Raw genomic sequence first — 19,974 nt, forward strand, 5'->3', positions numbered from 1 at the left:
CGGTTGCCAACCATTTTAACTCCCCCTCCCACTCCCTGGGTGACATGTCCATCCTGGGCGACATGTCCATCCTGGGCGACATGTCCATCCTGGGCCTCCTCCTGTGTCACAATGACACCACTCACAAACTGGAGGAGCAGCACCTCATATTCTGCCTCGGGAGCCTATAGCCCGATGGCTTAACCATGGAATTCACCAGTTTCAAATCTCCCCACCCCTAGCCTCATCCCATGTCCAATCCTCCCTCTCATCCCCTCCTCCTTGACCTGACACAACCTGTCCATCTTCTCTCCCACCTATCTGCCCCTCCTATCCCACTGACCAATCCCCACTACTCCCTACCTGCACTCATCTATCACCATCCCACCTACTTTCCCCAGCCCTACCCCTCCTTGCTCTATTTATTTCTGAGCTGCCTTCTCCCTCCCCATTTCTGAAGAAGGGTCCTGACCTGAAACGTCAATATTCCTGCTCCTCTGATGCTACCTGGCCTGCTGTGTTCTTCCAGCTCCACACCATATTGTCTCTGACTCCAGCATCTGCCGTTCTTGCTGTCTCTGCGTCGTGGGATACCGTTTTCCAACTACCTCCTGAAGAGCGATCACTAAATGGACAGATATGTGCACAATGGAACTGCTGACTGCCTGAAACAAGGGCAACTTAATTTAACAGCAAACTGCTAATTGTGCATGATTTGTGATGACTTCCTCAGTGCTACATAAGTGATAGAAGGAGGAATATGCAGTAAAGTTATTGTTTGATGTTTAAAGTCACAACATTCATAAGCAATTGTAAGCAGCTTTTATGCACTGCAACCACATTCACCTATAACTGGGCAGAAACATTTGGACACTGATTCAAGAGTGGGTTGCATGCCAAAGTGTTCTGGTGGTAAGGTCATCAACTTCGGGCATGATAACAGGAGAGTGGTGGATATGCCCACAGAGCAATGAACATGACACAATAAAATTATTTAAAAATAAAGTTTAGAGGTGTTTGTAACATACCATATTCAGTTTTAGGAACATAGGAACGGAAGTAGACCATTCAGCCCCTCAAACCTGCTCCACCATTCAATAAGATCATGTCTGATCTGTGGCCTAACTCCACATGTCTGCCTTTGGCCCATATCCCTTGATACCTTTGCTTAATTTATCCGAGTTAAATTTAATAATTGAATTAGCATTGACTGGCTTTTGAGGAAAAGAGTCACAAACTTCCGCTACTCTTTCCATGTGGAAGTGTTTTGGCTATGATCCCTGGTTCTAGAATCCTCAACCAGTGGAAATAGTTTATTTTTATATACTGCATCTTTCCCTGTTAATATCCTGAAGACCTCAATTGGATTAACCTTATAAATTCTGGGGAATAAAGGCCTAATTTGTCTAATCTTGCCTTTTAACATAACCCCTGAAACCCAGGTATCATCCATGTAAACCTGTGTTGAGCTCCCTCCAGAGCCAAAACATCTTTTCTAAGGTGTGGGGCCCACATCTGCTCACAGTACCGTAAAGTGGGGTCTAACTATGTTCTGAGGAAGGGTCACTGGACTCGAAACGTTAAGTCTGATTTTTTCTTCACAGATGCTGCCAGACCTGCTGAGCTTTTCCAGCTTCTGTTTGTGTTGGGGTTTAACTATGGTTTTGTATAACTGCAGCATAACCTTTGCATCCCTATACTCGAGTCCTTTAGCTATGAAGGCGTGATTCCATTCGCATTCTTGACTATTTGCTGCACCTATTCATGGCATTTTAAAGAGCTATGCACCTGAACCCCCAAATCTTGTTGGGCATCACTGTACTTAACATTGTTCCTTCCAAAAAAAATCCTGATCTATCATTTCTCAGTCCGAAATGGATAACTTCACCCTTGCTTATATTAAAATCCATCTGCCACGGCTTTGCCCATTCACCTAATCTGTCCATATCCTGATGTAATTTTAGGCTGTCATCAAGACCTATGCTACCCAATTTTGTGTCTTCAGCAAATTTGGATACTTGACTATTTATCCCATCTTCCAAATCAATAATGAATATTGTGAATAATTGAGGCCACAACACAGATTCCTATGGGACACCTTAAGTCACTTCCTGCCAGTTTGAATACTTACCCATTATTCCAGCTCTGTTTCCTGTCACTCAACCAATTTCCTATCCACGTTAGGAATTTACCCTTCATTCTGTTGGCTTCCACTTAGCCAAGTCTCTTGTTTGGGACTTCATCAAAAGCCTTCTAGAAGTCCATATAAAAATAATCTATTCACTTACCTCTGTCTACTGCTTTTGTCACATCTTCAAAAAACTGAGGTTTGTCAAGCATGACCTACCCTTCATGAGTCTGTGCTGTCTCTCCCTGATTAACTGAAAATTTTCAAGGTAGTCAGTTACTCTATCCTTGATTATAGACTCCAACGACTTCCCCACCACAAATGTTAGGCTAAATGGTCTGTAATTCCCTGGTTTCCACCTGTCTTCCTTCTTAAACAGGAGAGTGACATAAGCAAATTTCCATTCCAGAAGTACAACCCCTGAATCCTTTGCACATTCTCCCCATGTGTGTGGGTTTCCTCCCAAAGTCCAAAGATGTGCAGGTTAGGTGGATTGGCCATGGGAAATGCAGGGTTACAGAGATGGGGTGGGTCTAGGTGGGAGCATTGATGAGAATGCATCTGGAGTATTCGATACAGTATTGGTCTCCTTATTTGAGGAAGGATGTAAAAGTGTTGGAAATAGTTCAAAAGAAAGTTTACCAGACTGATACCTAGAATGGGTGGGTTGTCTTATGAAGAAAGATTGGACAGGTTTGCAAGAAATGGAGTTTAGAAGAGTGAAAGGCAACTTGATGAAAACAATACAAGATCATGAGGGGTCTAGAGAGGATGCAGGTGGAAAATATGTTTCCTGTTGTGGAGAATCTAAAACTAGGGGTCATTGTTTAAATATAAGGGGTCACCCATTTAGGATAGAGATAAGGAGAGACTTTTTAAAAATACTCTTTTTTAAAAGACAGTGGAAGCGAAGTCTTTGATTATTTTAAGGCAATGGTTGATAGATTTTAGAAAAACAAGGTAGGGGGAGGTGCAGTGATGAAAGGTTATTGGCATAGAGTAAAAATATGGAGGAATCAGATCAGCCATGATTTTAGTGAATGGCAGAGTAGTTGGCCTACTCCTGCACGAGTTCCTATATTTATAAGCAGGTGATGGGAAGGCAGCAATGCTACATGCAATAAATAGCAGGAAGGTACATCAGGTCATTAAAAAGCTCTAAATCAAATCTGCATACTGCTGACTTGAATTCAATGCAGCCATTTGAATTAATTGAGCAGAGGCTCTTGCGGTGCAGTGGTAATATCCCCACATTTGCGTCAGTGGGCCTGGGTTAAGTCCCACCTGTTCGAGAGGCGTGTAATAACATCTCTGAACAGATTGATTAGAAAATAGGTAAATTAAATGAGCAGTGTCTGTGTATTCCATGTTGCTAGAAACCTGACCATTAAAAGATGGTGATTTGGCAGCAAGATCCCTGACTATGGTTGGACTATTAGGCAAAGTGAACCTGCCTTACATTGCATTTCAGTCTTTATTCAAAAGGAGCTAGTCTCCACTATAGTGCCATCAAGGTTCGCAGGTCTGGCTCACATCCACCATATCTCACCCTTTCTCTGAACTTGTGGCTTTTAATGTCTTGCAGACAGCAGTGCGATGTCAATTTTCAGACATTTATCAACTGGTCTCTTCCTTGCCTGACAGTACTTACGGTGGGTGTTTCTCTCATACATTCTCTGATATGGAATGTGGAGGACTCTGTTATTGAGAGGCAGGTGCCCAACACCCATGTGACACAAATCCATGGTACAGTTGCTGCTGCAGCATGCTACACATTTTCCATCCAGTCAATCTCTCTCTGTTAAGATTCTTACGTGTTGTCCACCTCGTAGCAACAGTGACCTCCTTCCAACATTGGTCACAGTTGTACCGCTGGACCCTACAGCTGCTGACTCCATTGCTACCTCTGTCCCAATCTTCTTGGTCAGAAGGGAGGTTGCCTTCTCATCAGTTGGGAACAAGACCTCCCCTTGGCCCCAAGACACCTGCAGAATAACCTACAGGAAAGGTTTGCTGAAATCTATGGTCATCCTTTGTCTGGTCCATGCCATTCTGCAGCTCCCAGCTTCTTGTCACGCTCTGTCTCAACTGAAGGCTGTAGATACTGAGAATGCGGGATGCTGGTGTAGACACTACAGTATGAAAATATTCCCTGTTATGGACCACACTAAACCTCTGCAAAACATATCAAGGAGACAGTCGGGATCCTAACTTTTATCTTATTTAAAGGCAAGTGTACAGCGTTGTGTTCCAGATGTGATTCAATTGGTCAAACAAACAACTAGGCTTTAAGTAAAACAGACTTTATTCTTAAACCACAGTTAAATTACAAACAAAAAAGAAAGAACTGGCATATCTAACTATAAAAAGACTTACTAAAATAATGCATTATTACTCTTCATTAACTGTTCCAATATAGCAGCATCCCATAAACACACCCTGGGAAAAGACAAATTCAGCTAAACAGATTTCTCTCACTTGCTATTTCTTCCATTCCAGGAAAACAAACACTGACAGAATGAACCTAGCAGCAAACAGAGAGTTCAGGTTTTTTGCAGCAGCAGAGAAACAGCTGTATCTAGCAGCTTCAAATCCAAAAATCCCAACTTCAACAACTGAAAGCAAAAACTAAAAGCCTGGATCTGCATGAGCCTGACTCTACTCACTCATGCTTCTTTTGTTTACTTTTTAAAAAATTCAAAGCTATTTACTCTACTTTCTATGGAGCAGATACCTCGGCACCAGGTTTACATCACCCTTCTTCAGTGGAAGCAGGACAGAATAAATCCCTCTTAAAGGCACATTTCATCACATCCCTCACATCTCTGCTGGCTTGAAGCTGAAAGCTGATGTTCTGAGTTTCCACAGTAACTCGTCTCAGCTACAGTAAGAGAGTAGTTTGAAAAGAAACAGCCCAAGTAGGTCTGGCTAATGTTTAAAAATGGCAGCAGGACTTGTAATTTCTGCTTTCGTTTCTGCACTCCCACCAATCACTTGATTGAATGGGCCTTGCAAATCTGCTTCATTAATTGGCTGTCTAACATATAATTTGTTCAGTCAGCTACTTCTGCCTTAAACAATGCTGCCCACTTCTAGATCTGGCACCAGAACCGCATCACCTACATTACATTTCCAGGCTGCCCAACAAGATGCAAATTTAGAACAATTTGCTCTCGTTAAAGATTGTCTGTGATTACACTTTTATGATATACCATCTGAAATAATGGATTAAACAATGCAGCACATGAAAATTAGTCAGTTCAGAGTCAAGATGAATTCATGACAATTATAATCAGTTACTCACACAAGTTGCTGCTGTAATATTCCCATAGCAGTTAGTGCCTCAAATGCCTTCTTTGACTTGGGGTTTTTCGGAACAACAGCTTCGATACCAGTCTGCAATCAAATTACAGTATTAAGCAAATAGGAGATAGCTTCAAGACATTGAGGGCTAAACATAAAGTGTTAGACTAATATTAGTTAGGTGCATTTTTGTACAACATGAAGTGAAGTCTGACTCTCTACACAGCCTGCATGCAATCAGGAGCAGGCTGATCTTGTTTTCTCTAGTGTTTATTAGTCAAGTATACAAGAGTCACAGAACCAAGGCAAGCACATAAAAAAAGTTGCCATAGGCCCAGGGAATCATAGGGCTGCTCTTTCATTAGAAAGAGAGACAACTGTTTAACCCAAGGGTCACCATGCCTCAGGTGAGGGGTGAGCTTGAGAAGGCAGGATATTCATGATAACTTCAGCCAGTATGGAAAATGAACCCAAGTTTTTGGCATCACTCTGTATTGCAAACCAGCCATTTAGCCAAATGAGTTCACTGACCAAGCATACTGAGTTTCTTCAACTGTGTAGAAGCTTGGTTAGACTGCACCTGGAGTAGTGTGCACAGTTTTGGTCTCTTTATTTCATTACCGTAGAAGTAATGCAACAAAGGTTCATCAGACTTGTTTCTGGCTGGAGGCACTATCCTATGAACAGAGATTTGGCAAACTAGGCCCGTATTCTCTAAAGTTTCAATGAATGAGAGGTAATCTCGTTGAAACTTACAAAATACTTAAAGGAATAGACAGGTAAGATGTTCCCCTGGTTTTGGAGTCTAGAACCAGGGGATACAATTTAAAAATAAGGGGGAAACCACTTGGGTCCAAGATGAGGGCAACTTTTTTTTTTAAACTTTTGGTGTTGTGAACCTTTGGAATACTCTAACATAGAGGGCTGCGGAGGCTCAGTCTTTGAGCATGTTTAAGGTAGAGATTGATAGATTTCTGTGTGCCACTGGAAAACAGAAGTATGGGGATTGACTGTGTAGAAGGCATTAAAGTGTTTGATCAGCCGCAAATGTAATGACTGGCAGGGTAGATTCCATGGGCTGCACAGCCTACTCCTGCTCTTATGTTAAGATACAGATCAGCCATGATCAAAATGAAAGTTGGAACAAGCTGGAGAGTTGAATGCCCTACTCCTATCATTAGCTTATGGACATTAATATAAATTGCACCACAGAATTCTGGCTGAGATCGGCTCAGTCAAAGAGAAAACTAAAACCTGCTTAGTATACACTGCTTAGTTCTGCATTATGCAGAACTGGCATTTTAGAAACATGATCAGAGTGAATAGTAATGTTTAAATCCTGACCTTTAACATAGAAACAGGAGTTTCTTTCAGGTCTCTTTCATGAATGTTGGTATCATCACCGATAAATTTCAGGATGGATTTTTCATGACTGTGAACTAATTGACCTTCATCCATTCCAGGACTTTGATCCTACACAAAGTGATTCAATTGTCAGAACTCAACAGTTGTTTGTCCTAAAATTTTCTTTATGGGCTAATCAAACAGGTGAGGCAATTGCAATAGATTAGTGACATGAAATACAGATTGGTAATGCCTTTTATTGTGCACTATGGACGCTGTTTGGTTTCCAAAATGACACTTGCAGTTCTTATGTTTACTTTTGGGGTGAATTGTGTCAAACATCATATTGGTGAGGTTGTCAGCAAGCAAACAGCGAATGGCTTCAGAACGTATACAGTGCAGGCAGCTTCATAACTTCATTAAACAATGCTGATTTAGTGTCAGCTATGCCATTTTGGAGATCAACACTACAGCTTAACTTAATTTTGCACAATGTACACCTACTCAGCACCAAGAAGGATCCACTAGCACCATCAGTGTTTTTAAATGGATCATTAACTGCCTGCAGTTTAGTTGCTAAATAATGTTCTTTTTCGTGTCTGTTGCTTTGATTCAAACTTATAGTAGATTAAATTTGCCAGCTGCTCATAAGCATGGGTGCAATAGTCACCATTCTCCATGGAATATAGCAAGGTTGAAGAATGAACAGAGGCCATGTTGACCAAGGCAAGTTTTTGGAAGAGGGAGGAGGGAGAGGTGGGGGCTGAAGGGTTCTTGGCAGGAGGCCACACCTACCCATTTTTTATAGGGACCTAAACCTCAGCAAGGAATAACGTATAGGACATCTACACTTCAATGAGCACATTCTCACTGAAATATGCCACTTGCTGCAGTTGTAATCGCAAACAATCATTGCCAGTGACTTTTTGTGAGAGTTTGGTCATGATGGTTTTGCATTTAGCTTCTTCAAGGAAGAATTGAAGATATTTATAACATCTCAGTTGGCTTCCACTGATGTTCCCTATTGCTGACAATTAACTACATTTCATTCTCTCTTGTCAGACAGAAGCAGGTGGATTGACCGCACAGCCTTTCAAGAATTCCAAGCTTCCAATGTACAACATGCTTGCAAGCTGCCATTCACTCTGCCCCATACTGTAACTGAAAGGGATTCACCACCTCAACATATGTGCAGCCAAAGCCAAAGATTCACGCAGCTCAATACTAGTGTCTTTCCAGTGGTCTTGATGTCTTCCCTCTGCAGAAGTCCACTGTGCTAGGTGCATCTGAGTTACCACAGCAAACTAAAGGTTGGCTACTGAACAATTAGAGCCATCAGTTGATTATATGCTGATGATTCCAGTGTAAAACCTACGTACACATATATGTGTACAATATGCATAAAATGAAAGCTGTTTTGCTACATAAATAAGATACAGCAGTCTAAAACAATGCTTTAGTTGACTAGACTGCTGGGGAGTGTGAGCTTCCAGACATCTGGTGGAATCTGCTTGTGCCACAATGGAAGCAGAGTCATTGGCCACCAGACACTGCATCATGGTTGGGTTCACAAATGTCCTGATAAAGCTGATCACCACTTTCATTCTCAACAAAGCCCTATGAAAATCAGGTCAGAACCAAAGACTTCGTCACATGCAACATTATTCCCCTCAGGCTTCAACTTTGAACAGTATTTAAAAAAAACTTACATCACTTTCATAAACTCAGCAGCCTCAATAGAAATCAATTAGCAATGAACTTGAACTTAATTGACAATTGCTTCAGATAGCACGTGTGGGATCTCCTTCCTGTTGCTGAATGCATTTCGTGCTGTGTGCGTTTAAGACAGGGCATTTGCTGGAACATTTGCGTCAAAAAAGTACATGACGTAAAATCAGTGCTACATTCTTCTTGACATCAGTTTCACTACTTTGCAAATACATGCCCTTAATAACAGTACTATTGCCCTCACCGCAATGGCTATTGCCATAAGTTACATTGGACTTGTGCGCAGAATGCACCAAAATCATTTTACATGCAAACCAGCACTGTAGGCAGCTAAAATGTAGACATTATGGAGCTGCATTTTTGAAGAATTATCTAAGACAGAAAGACATTGAAAAGAAAATGTTTACGGTTTTACATTACTTCAATATCTTTTGTTCCTTTGGTTCCACGTGGACTTCTTGATTTTGACAATGGTAAGCTTTCTTCAGTCACATTGGTATCACTGACAACGTGAACAGATTGCGTCTGAAGCAAGGAAATGTAGAATGGTTAATAACACAGCATTCTCATTAACTACCTGTCAAACATATAGCAACGAGGGACACAGAACAATAGACATAATTTTACAACAATTCTCCAGGGAACTTTTGTTGTATGAATTCAAGTTATGCATAAAATAATCTCCTTTCTACGGTAAATTTCCAGGTTGCTAACTGATCTACATAAACTCTTGTCTATATTAAACTTTCAAAAAGCATGACACTCCACTGCCATCTCATCTGATTCTGATTGTTTCAAAAGCCACTTCCTTTTAAGCTAATTATGGTGCTTGACTTAAATATTCTATTGCTAAAAAGCATAGCAAAAAACATTCAAGGGTCCTTGTACTACAGCGGTAGTGACTCTAACTCTGGACCAGAAGGTTCAGGTTTAAGTACCATCTTCCCCAGACACGTTCTAACATCTTCTGAAGAGGTTGACTAAAAGCACCTACCAAAGAACATATCATAATTCACTAGATAACTTGAAAATAACCACAAATAAATGTGACTGAACCATGAAATATTTTAAGAAAACCATTTGCAGCTAAAATTTCACTGGACAGCAAGAAATAATCTACAAACTAATCCAATCTCTTATTCATTTTCTAAAAAGAAAATTATTTTTGCCTACCCCAATTTAATATTGTAGATGCATAGGAATGACATAAGGGTGATCAAAGAAAGCTAAACCTACCCACAGAGTTAATACAAGCATAAAGCAAAATCTGAATCTGAAAACATAAATAAAGATTGTAGGCAGTATTTAATAGGTTTGTCAGTATCTAGAAGAAAGAACAGACAAATTATATTTCTAGGTTCAGAACTTTCAAAGGAATATAGAAAATTTACAGTTGAACAGTGTTAATAAAGTTTCCAAACACGTAACCTTTATGACCTAGAAAGATAAAGGAGCGCCACAATCTTCAAGTTTCCCTGCAAATTACACACCATCCTGACTTGGAACTATACAACCATTCCTTCACTGTGACTGGGTCAAAATCCTGGAACTCCCTCCCTATTAGCATGCGAGTGTACCATACCACATGGACTGCAGGGATTCAAGAAAGCAGCTCACCAACACCTTCAATCATGGACGGACAATAAATGCTGGTCTAGCTACCAATACTCATATCCTGTGTGTAGGAATAAGCGAGAGATCATGATGGGGTAAACAAAGGCACACATCTACAAGAAAAGAAACAGCATGCCTGTAAAGTATTTAAATGAAAAACATGACCCAGCTAAGTGACATACTGTGAAACAACAGTAAGAACATGAGCAGAAAATGGAAGTTGAGATTGATTGCGAATCCCAAACTACTCCAGAGGAGAAACAGAAATGCGCCCAGATTTTCACTGAGTGACCCTTTAATTGGTACAGAGATGAATTTGTCAGTCAATTAGCAGCAGTGGGTGATAGAAACATAGCCAACCCAAGGGTAGGCATGTCTTAATCTCACTATTGCAACCATCACAGTGGAAGTGAAGAGTCACGGCAAACTTTGGATTGGATTCCTCATTTCAATGACATCAGAAGAGCTAGAGGAACACAGCACAGCCTCTTGTTTTTCAGATGCTGACCTGGATGTGATCTGATGGCAATTGAAGAGGGAAAGTTGGTTCTTTTCCAGTAAAATAGCAGGAGGAGGCCACTCACACAGACCAAACCTGCTTGGGTAGAAATCACTGCCACCAGAAGCAACAAAAGTATGAGAACGAAGAGGATCCAATGTAATGACCTCATACACTCTTGCAAAATGAGGACTATCAATAGGTCTTTGCATATTCACCTTCCAGCAGATGCACAAGAAGCGCAAGGCCTACAGAACAGACAAGGGAAACAGGACAGGCCCAGCTGAATGCCTGTTTACTATGATGCTACAGAATCTGTGTCATGTGCCCTGGCTATGCATGAGATGGAGTGAACAAGTGCTAATTAGGGCTGAGAGTGGCCAGAAACAAAAAGGTCTTAGATATTTTTGTAACACAGAATCAAATAAATAAAGCACATTTAATGATCTGTAGTGAAATACAAGTCTTTTAGGCCACTTCAAAAGTGTGTAATTATTAGGTTTCAAGTGGTTGGAAATAATTGTTTCCCCTTGGTTTACCATTTATCACTATCAGAATTCAGTATAAATCACTGAACTGACATTCAATGCAGTTGTGCATGTAAAATTCCCTGATTCCAAGAAAAAGGAGCAACAAAATAGTATAGTATAGTACAGTATAAATATTAAACTTTGCGCAGACAGAATGTGAAAATTGGCCTTTTTGTATGCAGCAAGTGGTAATGACAAGGGTGATAGAAATGGAAGCAATTAATGATTTGAAAATGAAAGTGGATGCACACTTTGAGGGAGATAAATGTATTGGGCTATGAGTATTCAGAGGACTGACTGTTCCATGGCAATTTGGCATGAACTTAGTGGGCCAAATGTCCTCGCTCTGTGTTGCAAATGACTATGGCTATTTTAGATCAATACATAATAACATCATTTAAATATGAAAATGTGGACTTTTAAAATATTTTGTAAAAATGCTAATATTTTATTTCCTTATGCAGGTTTCAGCTAAGCTTTCCATATTCCCTGCTGACAGAAAGTTCAGTCAAGCCTCTCTCTACCTGCCCTTTACTCAGCCTCATCTCGCCCCACACACAAATGCAAATCTACTCTTCTCTTTCACCCCTCAAAGAAATGCCCCTCTTCCCAACCTTACTTTCCACTACTCAATCAATCTGCAACCCCTCTTCCCAAACACCTCTCTCAATCACTCATCCAGCAGCCCCCATTCCTGGGCTCCAATTCCCACTCACATTCATTTAGCAGCTTGGCCTTTCTAACATCCTTACAGAAAGACCCAAACAATCCCAAGCTAACTCATGAGTAATATATTGTGGAATGCACCTGGTATATGGTATTGTTTGTGAGTTTTAACATTGTCAGATTCTCAAACTGTACCTCTTATGCTGCATTGTTCATGGAGGTACTGTAGACACCATTCAGTGTGATCACTACCTTGATCCAGGGAGGTATTTTATAGTGCCAAACAAGACATCCAACTGCTCATTCACCTCATGCAGTGGAACACCCACCTTGCTAGCATACCAGTTAGGCAATCACCAAGATATTATACACTGTGCAAAGTAGGCATTACCGTCAATCTCAGCAAGCCTTTTCACTCCCTCTATTACATATTATTAAAATTTAAGACAAACTTACTCCAGACTCAGATTTGTCAATCTTGCTCAATTTCTGTAAGATATGAAGAGAGGAGGAGGAGGAGGAGGAGGAGTAGAATAATTTCATTAGTTGTTACAGTATAAAAACCAACAACCAGACAAGACAAATAATAATTAGTAACATTTTTTCGTTGTGTATTATTTCAAGCTAACAGCAGTATATGAAAAGGAATTTTTCCTGCACAGCAAGTTTCATGCAACTTTTTTTCAAACATAATTACGTTGTTTAGCAGATGGAAAAAAGAATGCACAGCAGTTAGGCACTTTACAACCACAATGACCACGTCCTTTACAATATCTGGATGAGGTCTCAGAATAGATCTCCAGCTTCTCATATATATGTTGAATTTGCCACCTATAAAATCATTTCCTTTCAGTCTGACTTAAGAAGATAAGAAATACAAGCAGGGGTGGGCCATATTCCCCTTGAACCTGCTCTGTCAGTTCAATATGATCATGGCTCAACTTTGACACCAACTCCTTACATTTGTCTTATGCTAAAAAGTTCCCTAATCTCCATAGGGCTAAACATTTTAGTCTTGAACTCAATGAGCATCCACAACTGCTGGAGTAGAGAATTCCAAAACGTTACAACCCTCCAAATGAAGAGTGTTCTCCCCATCTACTACCTACTTCAGTATCCACTTTGCCCAGTACATTTATTTTGCAAGATCGTCTCGGATCCTTCTAAAATCTCAAGAATGTAAGACTGTTTTGTTTGTTCTCATATATAGGACACCGTCCATTCAATCTACCAGTCTCATAAACAACTGCTGTACCTTCACAGCCACCACCCCTAATAAGTCATGCACATCTGTCTTGCGGCAGGAGAGCAAAACAGTATATAGTACTCCACCTGCAGTCTCAACAAAGCCTTACATAATTACAACAAGACTTTCTTATATTTATATTCCAAACCCTGAGCAATAAAGGCCAATATACCATTGATTGTACTGACACGATTAACCTTCTTTGAATTGTGTACGAGGACCCCCACATACTCTTGTGCCTCACATCTTCTAAAAAACCTGCTTTCCAATTGTCCTATCAAAACTTCACACTTCCCCACATTATTTTCCATCGACCATCTTCTGGTCAATCATACATCTGACCTAAAATCCTTTGCAAACTCATCACAGATTACCTCTCCAGCCAGCTTTGCACGGTCAGTGAACTCTTATTTAACCCTAAATAAAATTGAGTGCTGAAAAAGCTCAGCAGCTCTGGCAGCATCTGCGGAAAGAAATCAGAGTTAGCATTTCAGGTCAAGTGACCCTTCCTCAGAACTCATTTCATCAGAACTTATTTAACCCTCACTGGCAAAGGAGGATTAATTTGAAAACTCCAAAAGTAAGGACTGTGACGTGAATTAACATCCTTATCTTGTTTTTGTTGTGCTACCTGCTAATTAACATTGTCACATCTGGCCAAGACTGAGCATGTTGTTGGTTGGATGAATGCTTCAGCAGGAGTTGAAATTGAAAGAGCTTAGCATGACTAAAAGCTAACTTGCATCACTTAAGGCCAGCCTGTAGCCTGAGAGGGGAGGGCTAGATATTAGACTGCTGGAAAATGAAGCTGGCGTAGTAGTAATGGGGAACAAAGAAATGGCAGAGGAACTGAATAGGTACTTTGCATCAGTTTTCACAGTGGAAGACACCAACAACACACCAGAACTTCAACAGAGTCAGGGAGCAGTGGTGAATAAATACGTGGCCATCACTAAGGAAAAGGTGCTGGGGAATCTGAAAGGTCTGAAGTTGGATAAATCATGCGGACCAGTTGGACCACACCCCAAAGCTCTGAAGGAGATAGCTAAGGAGATTGTAGAAGCATTGGTGGTGATCTTTCAGGAATCACTGGAGTCAGGGAGGGTCACAGAGGACTGGAAAGTGGTTAATGTAACATCCCTGTTTAAGAGAGACAGGAAGCTATACGGCTAGTTAGCCTGACCTTGATCGTTGGTGAGATTTTAAGAGTCCATTATTAAGAATGAGCTTAGGGAGTACTTGGAAGTGTACAGTAAAATAGGGCCAAGTCAGCACTTCTTTATCAAGGGGACGTCATACTTGACAAGCCTGTTATAATTCTTTGAGGAGATAACGATCAAGTTAGACAGAGGAGAGCCGGTGGATGTGATGCAGTTGGATTTCCGGAAGGCCTCTGACAAGGTGCCACACCGGAGGCTGTAAATAAGATAAAAGCCCATGGGTGTTAGGAGCAAGTACTCGCATAGATAGAGGCTTTGCTGACTGGCAGAAGGCAGAGAATGGGGATAAAGGGGTCTTCTTCAGGATGGCAGCTGGTGACTAGTGGCATTCCCCAGAAGTCAGTGTTGGGACCACAACTATTCACATTATACATTAATGATCTGGGCGAAGGAACTGAGGGCATTGTTCCTAAATTTGCAGATGACACAAAGATATGTAGAGGGACACTCAACGTCGCAGAGGTTAGTGTCAATGAAGCAACATACCAGAGTAGGGGAGTCCAAAACTAGAGGAAGGGTCACGGGACCCAAAACGTTGACTCTGTTTTCTCCTTCACAGATGCTGCCAGACCTGCTGAGCTTTTCCAGCAACTTTGTTTTTGTTCCAAAACTAGAGGGCATTGGTTTAAAGTGAGAAGGGAAAGATCTAAAAGGGATCTCAGGGGCAATTTTTTCACACTGAGGATGATACGTCTATGGAATGAGCTGCCAGAGGAAGTGGTAGCAGCAAAAACAATTATAGCATTTAAAAGACATTTGGAAATCTGGTTGCCATAGACAAATTGGGTGGAAGGACCTGTTACTGTGCTGTATACTTCTCTGCCTCTATAATGTGTGTATTCTTTCTCTCAAAGCCCGGAGTTTCGATAGATTTCCAGGGAGGGAACAGAAGGAGAGAGTCAGAGAGAGAGAGAGAGAGGGAGAGAGAGAGCGAGAGCGCGAGAGAGAGAGAGCGTGAGAGAGAGCGCGAGCGCGAGAGAGAGCGAGAGCGCGAGAGAGAGCGAGAGCGCGAGCGTGTGTGTGTGTGTGTGTGTGTGTGTGTGTGTGTGTGTGTGTGTGTGTCAGCTCGCAGAGTCAGAGTCACATGCACAGAGACACGTTTACTCATTCTCATACAGACCCATTCTCTTTTCTCTCACACACGCTGATTCATTCATTTACATGTGTTCAGACTCACTCTCAGACCCACAAGATGGAATTTTCTGCCACCCTGGAGTGCTAAGACCGTAATATACAGGACTAGAATTACATCATTCAGCCCATCAAATCTGTTCTGCCATTCAATCATAGCTGATATGTTTCTCATCCCCATTTTCCTGCCTTTTCTTGACAGGATTGATCTCCTTACAAATCAAGAACCAATCTATCTATCTCTTAAATACACTCAATGACTTGGCCTCAATAGACCTCTGAGGCAATGAGTTCCAGAGATTCACAGCCAGCTGGCTGAAAAAAATTCCTCCTCATCTTAGTTCTAAGAGGTCGACTCTTCACCCTGAGGCTGTGTCCCTGGGTCCTAGTCTCTCCTGTAGTGGAAACATCTTCTCCACTTACACTCTACCCAAGCCTCTCAGTATCTTGTCGATTTCAATCGGATTCCCTCTCATGCTTCTAAGCTACATTGAGTACGGACTGAGAGTTTTCAACTGCTCCTCATATGACAAGTCCTTTATCCCGGGATCATTCTTGTAAACCTCCTATGGACCTGTACATCTTTCCTCAGATATGTGGCCCAAAACTGCTCACAATATTCAAAATGTGGTCTGACCAGAGTCTTGTACAGCCTCAACAGTATATTTCTGTTCTTGTTTTCTAGCCCTCTTGAAATGAATGGTAACATTGCATTTGCCTTCCTAGCCACTATATGAACCTGCATGTTAACCTTAAGAGAATCCTGAACTAGGATGCCTAAGTCCCTTTGTATTTTGTATTTCCAAAGCAATTCCCTGCTTAGAAAATAGTCTACGCCTCTATTGTTCCTATCAAGTGCATAACCTCACACTTGCCCACATTGTATTCCAATTGTGACTTCTTTGTCCACTTACCTAGCATGTCCAAGTCCTTCTGCAGAGTTATACCAAGCTGCTTCCAATTCCTACTCCCAATGAATTCCACGAATTCATTCAGGACTTAAAGAAGAGGAACAAAAAGCTTTTGAAGTGTTTGAAGCAGGATTACTTTTTGAAATTTCGGTCTAATTATTACTGGTTTTGAGGGAAAAACAAAGGTAACCACCAGAATTTGTTATTGGTTACTTCAGTAGCTCAAGACACAAGATCCTAAATTTGAGTTTGCCAGTCTCAACTGATCTGGTAGTCAAGGTACCACAAATGACAGGCATGACAGAGCTTTTTTTCCTAACTCAGTTGCAAAGCAGAGTATAGGACACAAGGTTGTATTTACTCCATTGTTTTAATGATTGCTGACATTTCATTGATACCAAACAGAAAATCTTCAATGAGGGCAATTAACACCAACTAACATACTCCAACAACTGCTGTCAACGCCAAGACAGAGAAGAGATAGTCAAAGGAGGAAAGAGTAGAATAAAAAGTTTTAATTCCATTCTGATCCACTAAACCACTTCCTATGCAAAGTATGCATGGGTATCAGTGAGTACAAGCCCAAATGTAGTTATGTTATGTCACTGTTGCTGCCTCATCCCCATGCAGCCCTCCACCTTTATTAAAACTTGATGACCCATGGATAAAACTTACAAATTTGTGTAATGGACCAGAGTAGTTCAACAATATAATTCCACATTTGCTGTAGGCTTACCAGAACATGTAGCTGCTCTCTAACAGAGACACATTACTGGTGATGATTTAACCCGAGGTTCACCATGTCTCAGGTGAGGGGAGCGGTTGAAAAGAAGAGTCCTTTTTGGTAACATATTGGCAAACCTGAGAATTTAGAGAACTCTTTTGGCACACATAAATGTACACTGCTTCAAAATATATAGAATAGCATTCCGTTTGCAATGGCACTGTGGAACACTCCATTAACAATATTTTTAAAAATAATCTTAGAGCTAGTAAGTAGTTAGTGAATATCTTTTCTACTAAAACAGTAACTCAAGAAAAAGCACGTTACTTGATTTTACCTGGAATGATGCGATGGTTCTTGGTCCATCATCAGTTTCTGTTTCTCCTGGTATTAGCAAAGATAGATCAGAATCAGCCATCCCAAGCATTTTGGTGGCTGAGCCCTGAAATGCAAGGGAAAAATGAGGAATAATCTTATGACAATCACACTTGAAAAACTATGCAGCACAGTATAACATTAAAACAACAATAGGTGAACTTCTCCCAGATATATGATAAATACAAAGTTGACAGCCAGAGCATGAAGGGAAAAATGTATTAAAAATCACTGAATGAATAATTTGGGTTTTTGATATTTTCTGGTTTTAATTCTTCTGTCTAAATTAGTAAAGGAAAATACATCTGAGTACTTATACAGGAATTAGGGAAGAAATTCAGAGATGTATATATTAAGAGAAAATTGTCGTATGCTTTGCGATAGTAAGATGACGTGGACGCCAAAGGTATCTATTCAGAAACAATTTATGGCAAGTACATCAGTGATGTTTAGATAAAGTAAGAAAGATTTGTTCTTAATGAGTTTCATGACTTAAGTGTTTCAAAGCACATTTGGAACAGAATAGCACAGACATTTAATAATACTGAACTTTCTTTCCAGCAATTAAAATCTAGATCAAATTTATTGCACAGAAGTTGTCCTGTTGGCAATTGTAATAGTCCAAAATAAGAAGCATTTGGAGCAGTTTCAGCTCAATATGAATTTAGAATAAAAATGGCAATTTACCAATTTTGATGCCTGAAAGGAGTGGTTTGTCCCATGAGGGAATATTAGGCACACTGGGCTTGTTTTCACTGAAGTTCCATAAGGCCATAAAACATAGGAGATCCGTGATACCCTAACGAATCAAGAATTTATCTATCTCTATCCTAAATACATTCAATGACTTGGCCTCCACAGGCTTCTTTGGCAATGAGTTCCACAGAGTCACTATTCTTTGACTGAAGAAAGTTCTCCTCATCTCAGTTGTAAACGTCTGTCTCTTCACTGTGAGGCTGTGTCCCTATTCTGTAAGCATCAATGAGATCTCCCCTCATCCTTCTAAACTCCATCTTCAACAGACCCAGAATCCTCAACTGCTCCTCATATGACAAGCCCTTCATCCTCGAGATGATTCTTATAAAATCCCTCCAATGCCAGCATGTCTTTCCCTAGATACAGGACCCAAAACTGCTCACAATATTACAAATGCGATCTGACCGGACCCTTACACAGCCTCAGCAGTACATTTCTGATCTGGTATTCTAGCCCTCTTGAAATGAATACTAACATTGCATTTGCCTTCGTAACCACCAACTGAGCCTACATGTTAACCTTAGGAGTCATAGTTTACGATTCTCTTAAGTCCCTTTGTACTTCAGATTTCCGAGGCTGTTCCCCATTTAGAAAATATTCTATACCTGTATTATTCCTGTCAAAGTGCATAACCTCACTGTATTCCATCTGACACTTCTTTGACCATTCTCCTACCCTATCCAATTCCTTGTGCAGCCTCCCTGCTTCCTCAACACTATCTGTCCATCCACCTATATTTATCGCATTAGCAAACACAGCAACAAGGCCCTCAGTTCCTTCAGCCAGTTTCTTAACGTATGATGTGAATAGCTCTGGTGCCAAAATGGAATCCTGTGGAACTCGATTAGTCACTGCCTGTCATCCTGAAAAAGACTGCCTTTATCCCTACTCTGCCTTCTATCAATCAGTCAATCCTCTATCCATGCCAGTACCTTGTCCCTAGTACAACAGACATTTATCTTACTTAGCAGCCTCCTTGTCAAAGACTTTCTGGAAATCCAACTAGATCACATCCACTGGCTCTCTCTTGTCTAACTTGCTCATTCTGTCCTCTAACAAATTTGTCAAGTATGACCTCCCCTTGATGACGCTGTGCTGACTCAGCCATGTTTTACCATGCACTTCCAAGTACTCCCCAATCTCATCCTGAATATTCTAAAATCTTACGAACAACTGAGGTCAGGTTAACTGGCCTATTAGTTTCTGTCTTCTTCCCTCTCTCTCTCCCCTTAAACGGGAGTGTTACATGAGCCATTTTCCAGTCCTCTGGAGCCCTCCGTGCCTCCAGGGATTCCTGGAAGATCACCACCAATGCCTCTACAATCTCCTCAGCTATCTCCTCCAGAACTCTGGGGTGTAGTCCATCTGGTCTAGGTGATTTATCCATCTTCAGACCTATCAGCTTCCCCAGTGCCTTCTCCTTCGAGGTAGCCACTGCACTCATCTCTACCCTCGGACTCTCTTGAAGTTCTGGTATGCCGCTGGTGTCTTCCACTGTGAAAACTGTTGCAAAGTACGGATTCATTTCCTCTGCCAATTCTTTGTTCTCCAGTCTCAGTTTCCAGCAGTCCAATTTCCACTCTTGACTCTCTTACTTTTTAGATAGTGAAAAATTCTTGCAATTTTTTTTATAGTACTAGGTAGCTTACTCTCATATTTCATATTCTACCCCCTTATTGCTTTTATAATTATCCTTTACTAGGTTTTTATTGTCTTTTCAATCCTCAGGCTTCTCACTAATCTTCTCCACACTGCATGCTTTTTCTTCTTCTCTTATGCTGTCTCTGACTTCCCCTGTCAGCCAAGGATGATTCATCTTA

General features: G+C 40.9%; 1 protein-coding gene across 1 annotated transcript in view; it reads right to left on the minus strand.

The window, feature by feature from the left end:
• Positions 1–19,974, minus strand: part of axdnd1 (axonemal dynein light chain domain containing 1) — a 134,046-nt gene that overhangs the window by 4,078 nt on the left and 109,994 nt on the right. Inside the window, exons 23-27 of the mRNA XM_048602234.1 lie at positions 17,361–17,465; positions 12,248–12,280; positions 8,903–9,007; positions 6,755–6,883; positions 5,412–5,503 (exon numbers count right to left, since the gene is read on the minus strand). Of these exons, the coding sequence (XP_048458191.1) occupies positions 5,412–5,503; positions 6,755–6,883; positions 8,903–9,007; positions 12,248–12,280; positions 17,361–17,465 (464 nt within the window). The remainder of the gene's footprint in view (positions 1–5,411; positions 5,504–6,754; positions 6,884–8,902; positions 9,008–12,247; positions 12,281–17,360; positions 17,466–19,974) is intronic.

This window comes from Rhincodon typus, chromosome 10, assembly GCF_021869965.1.
Source record: "Rhincodon typus isolate 14 chromosome 10, sRhiTyp1.1, whole genome shotgun sequence".
Lineage (NCBI taxonomy): Eukaryota > Metazoa > Chordata > Chondrichthyes > Orectolobiformes > Rhincodontidae > Rhincodon > Rhincodon typus.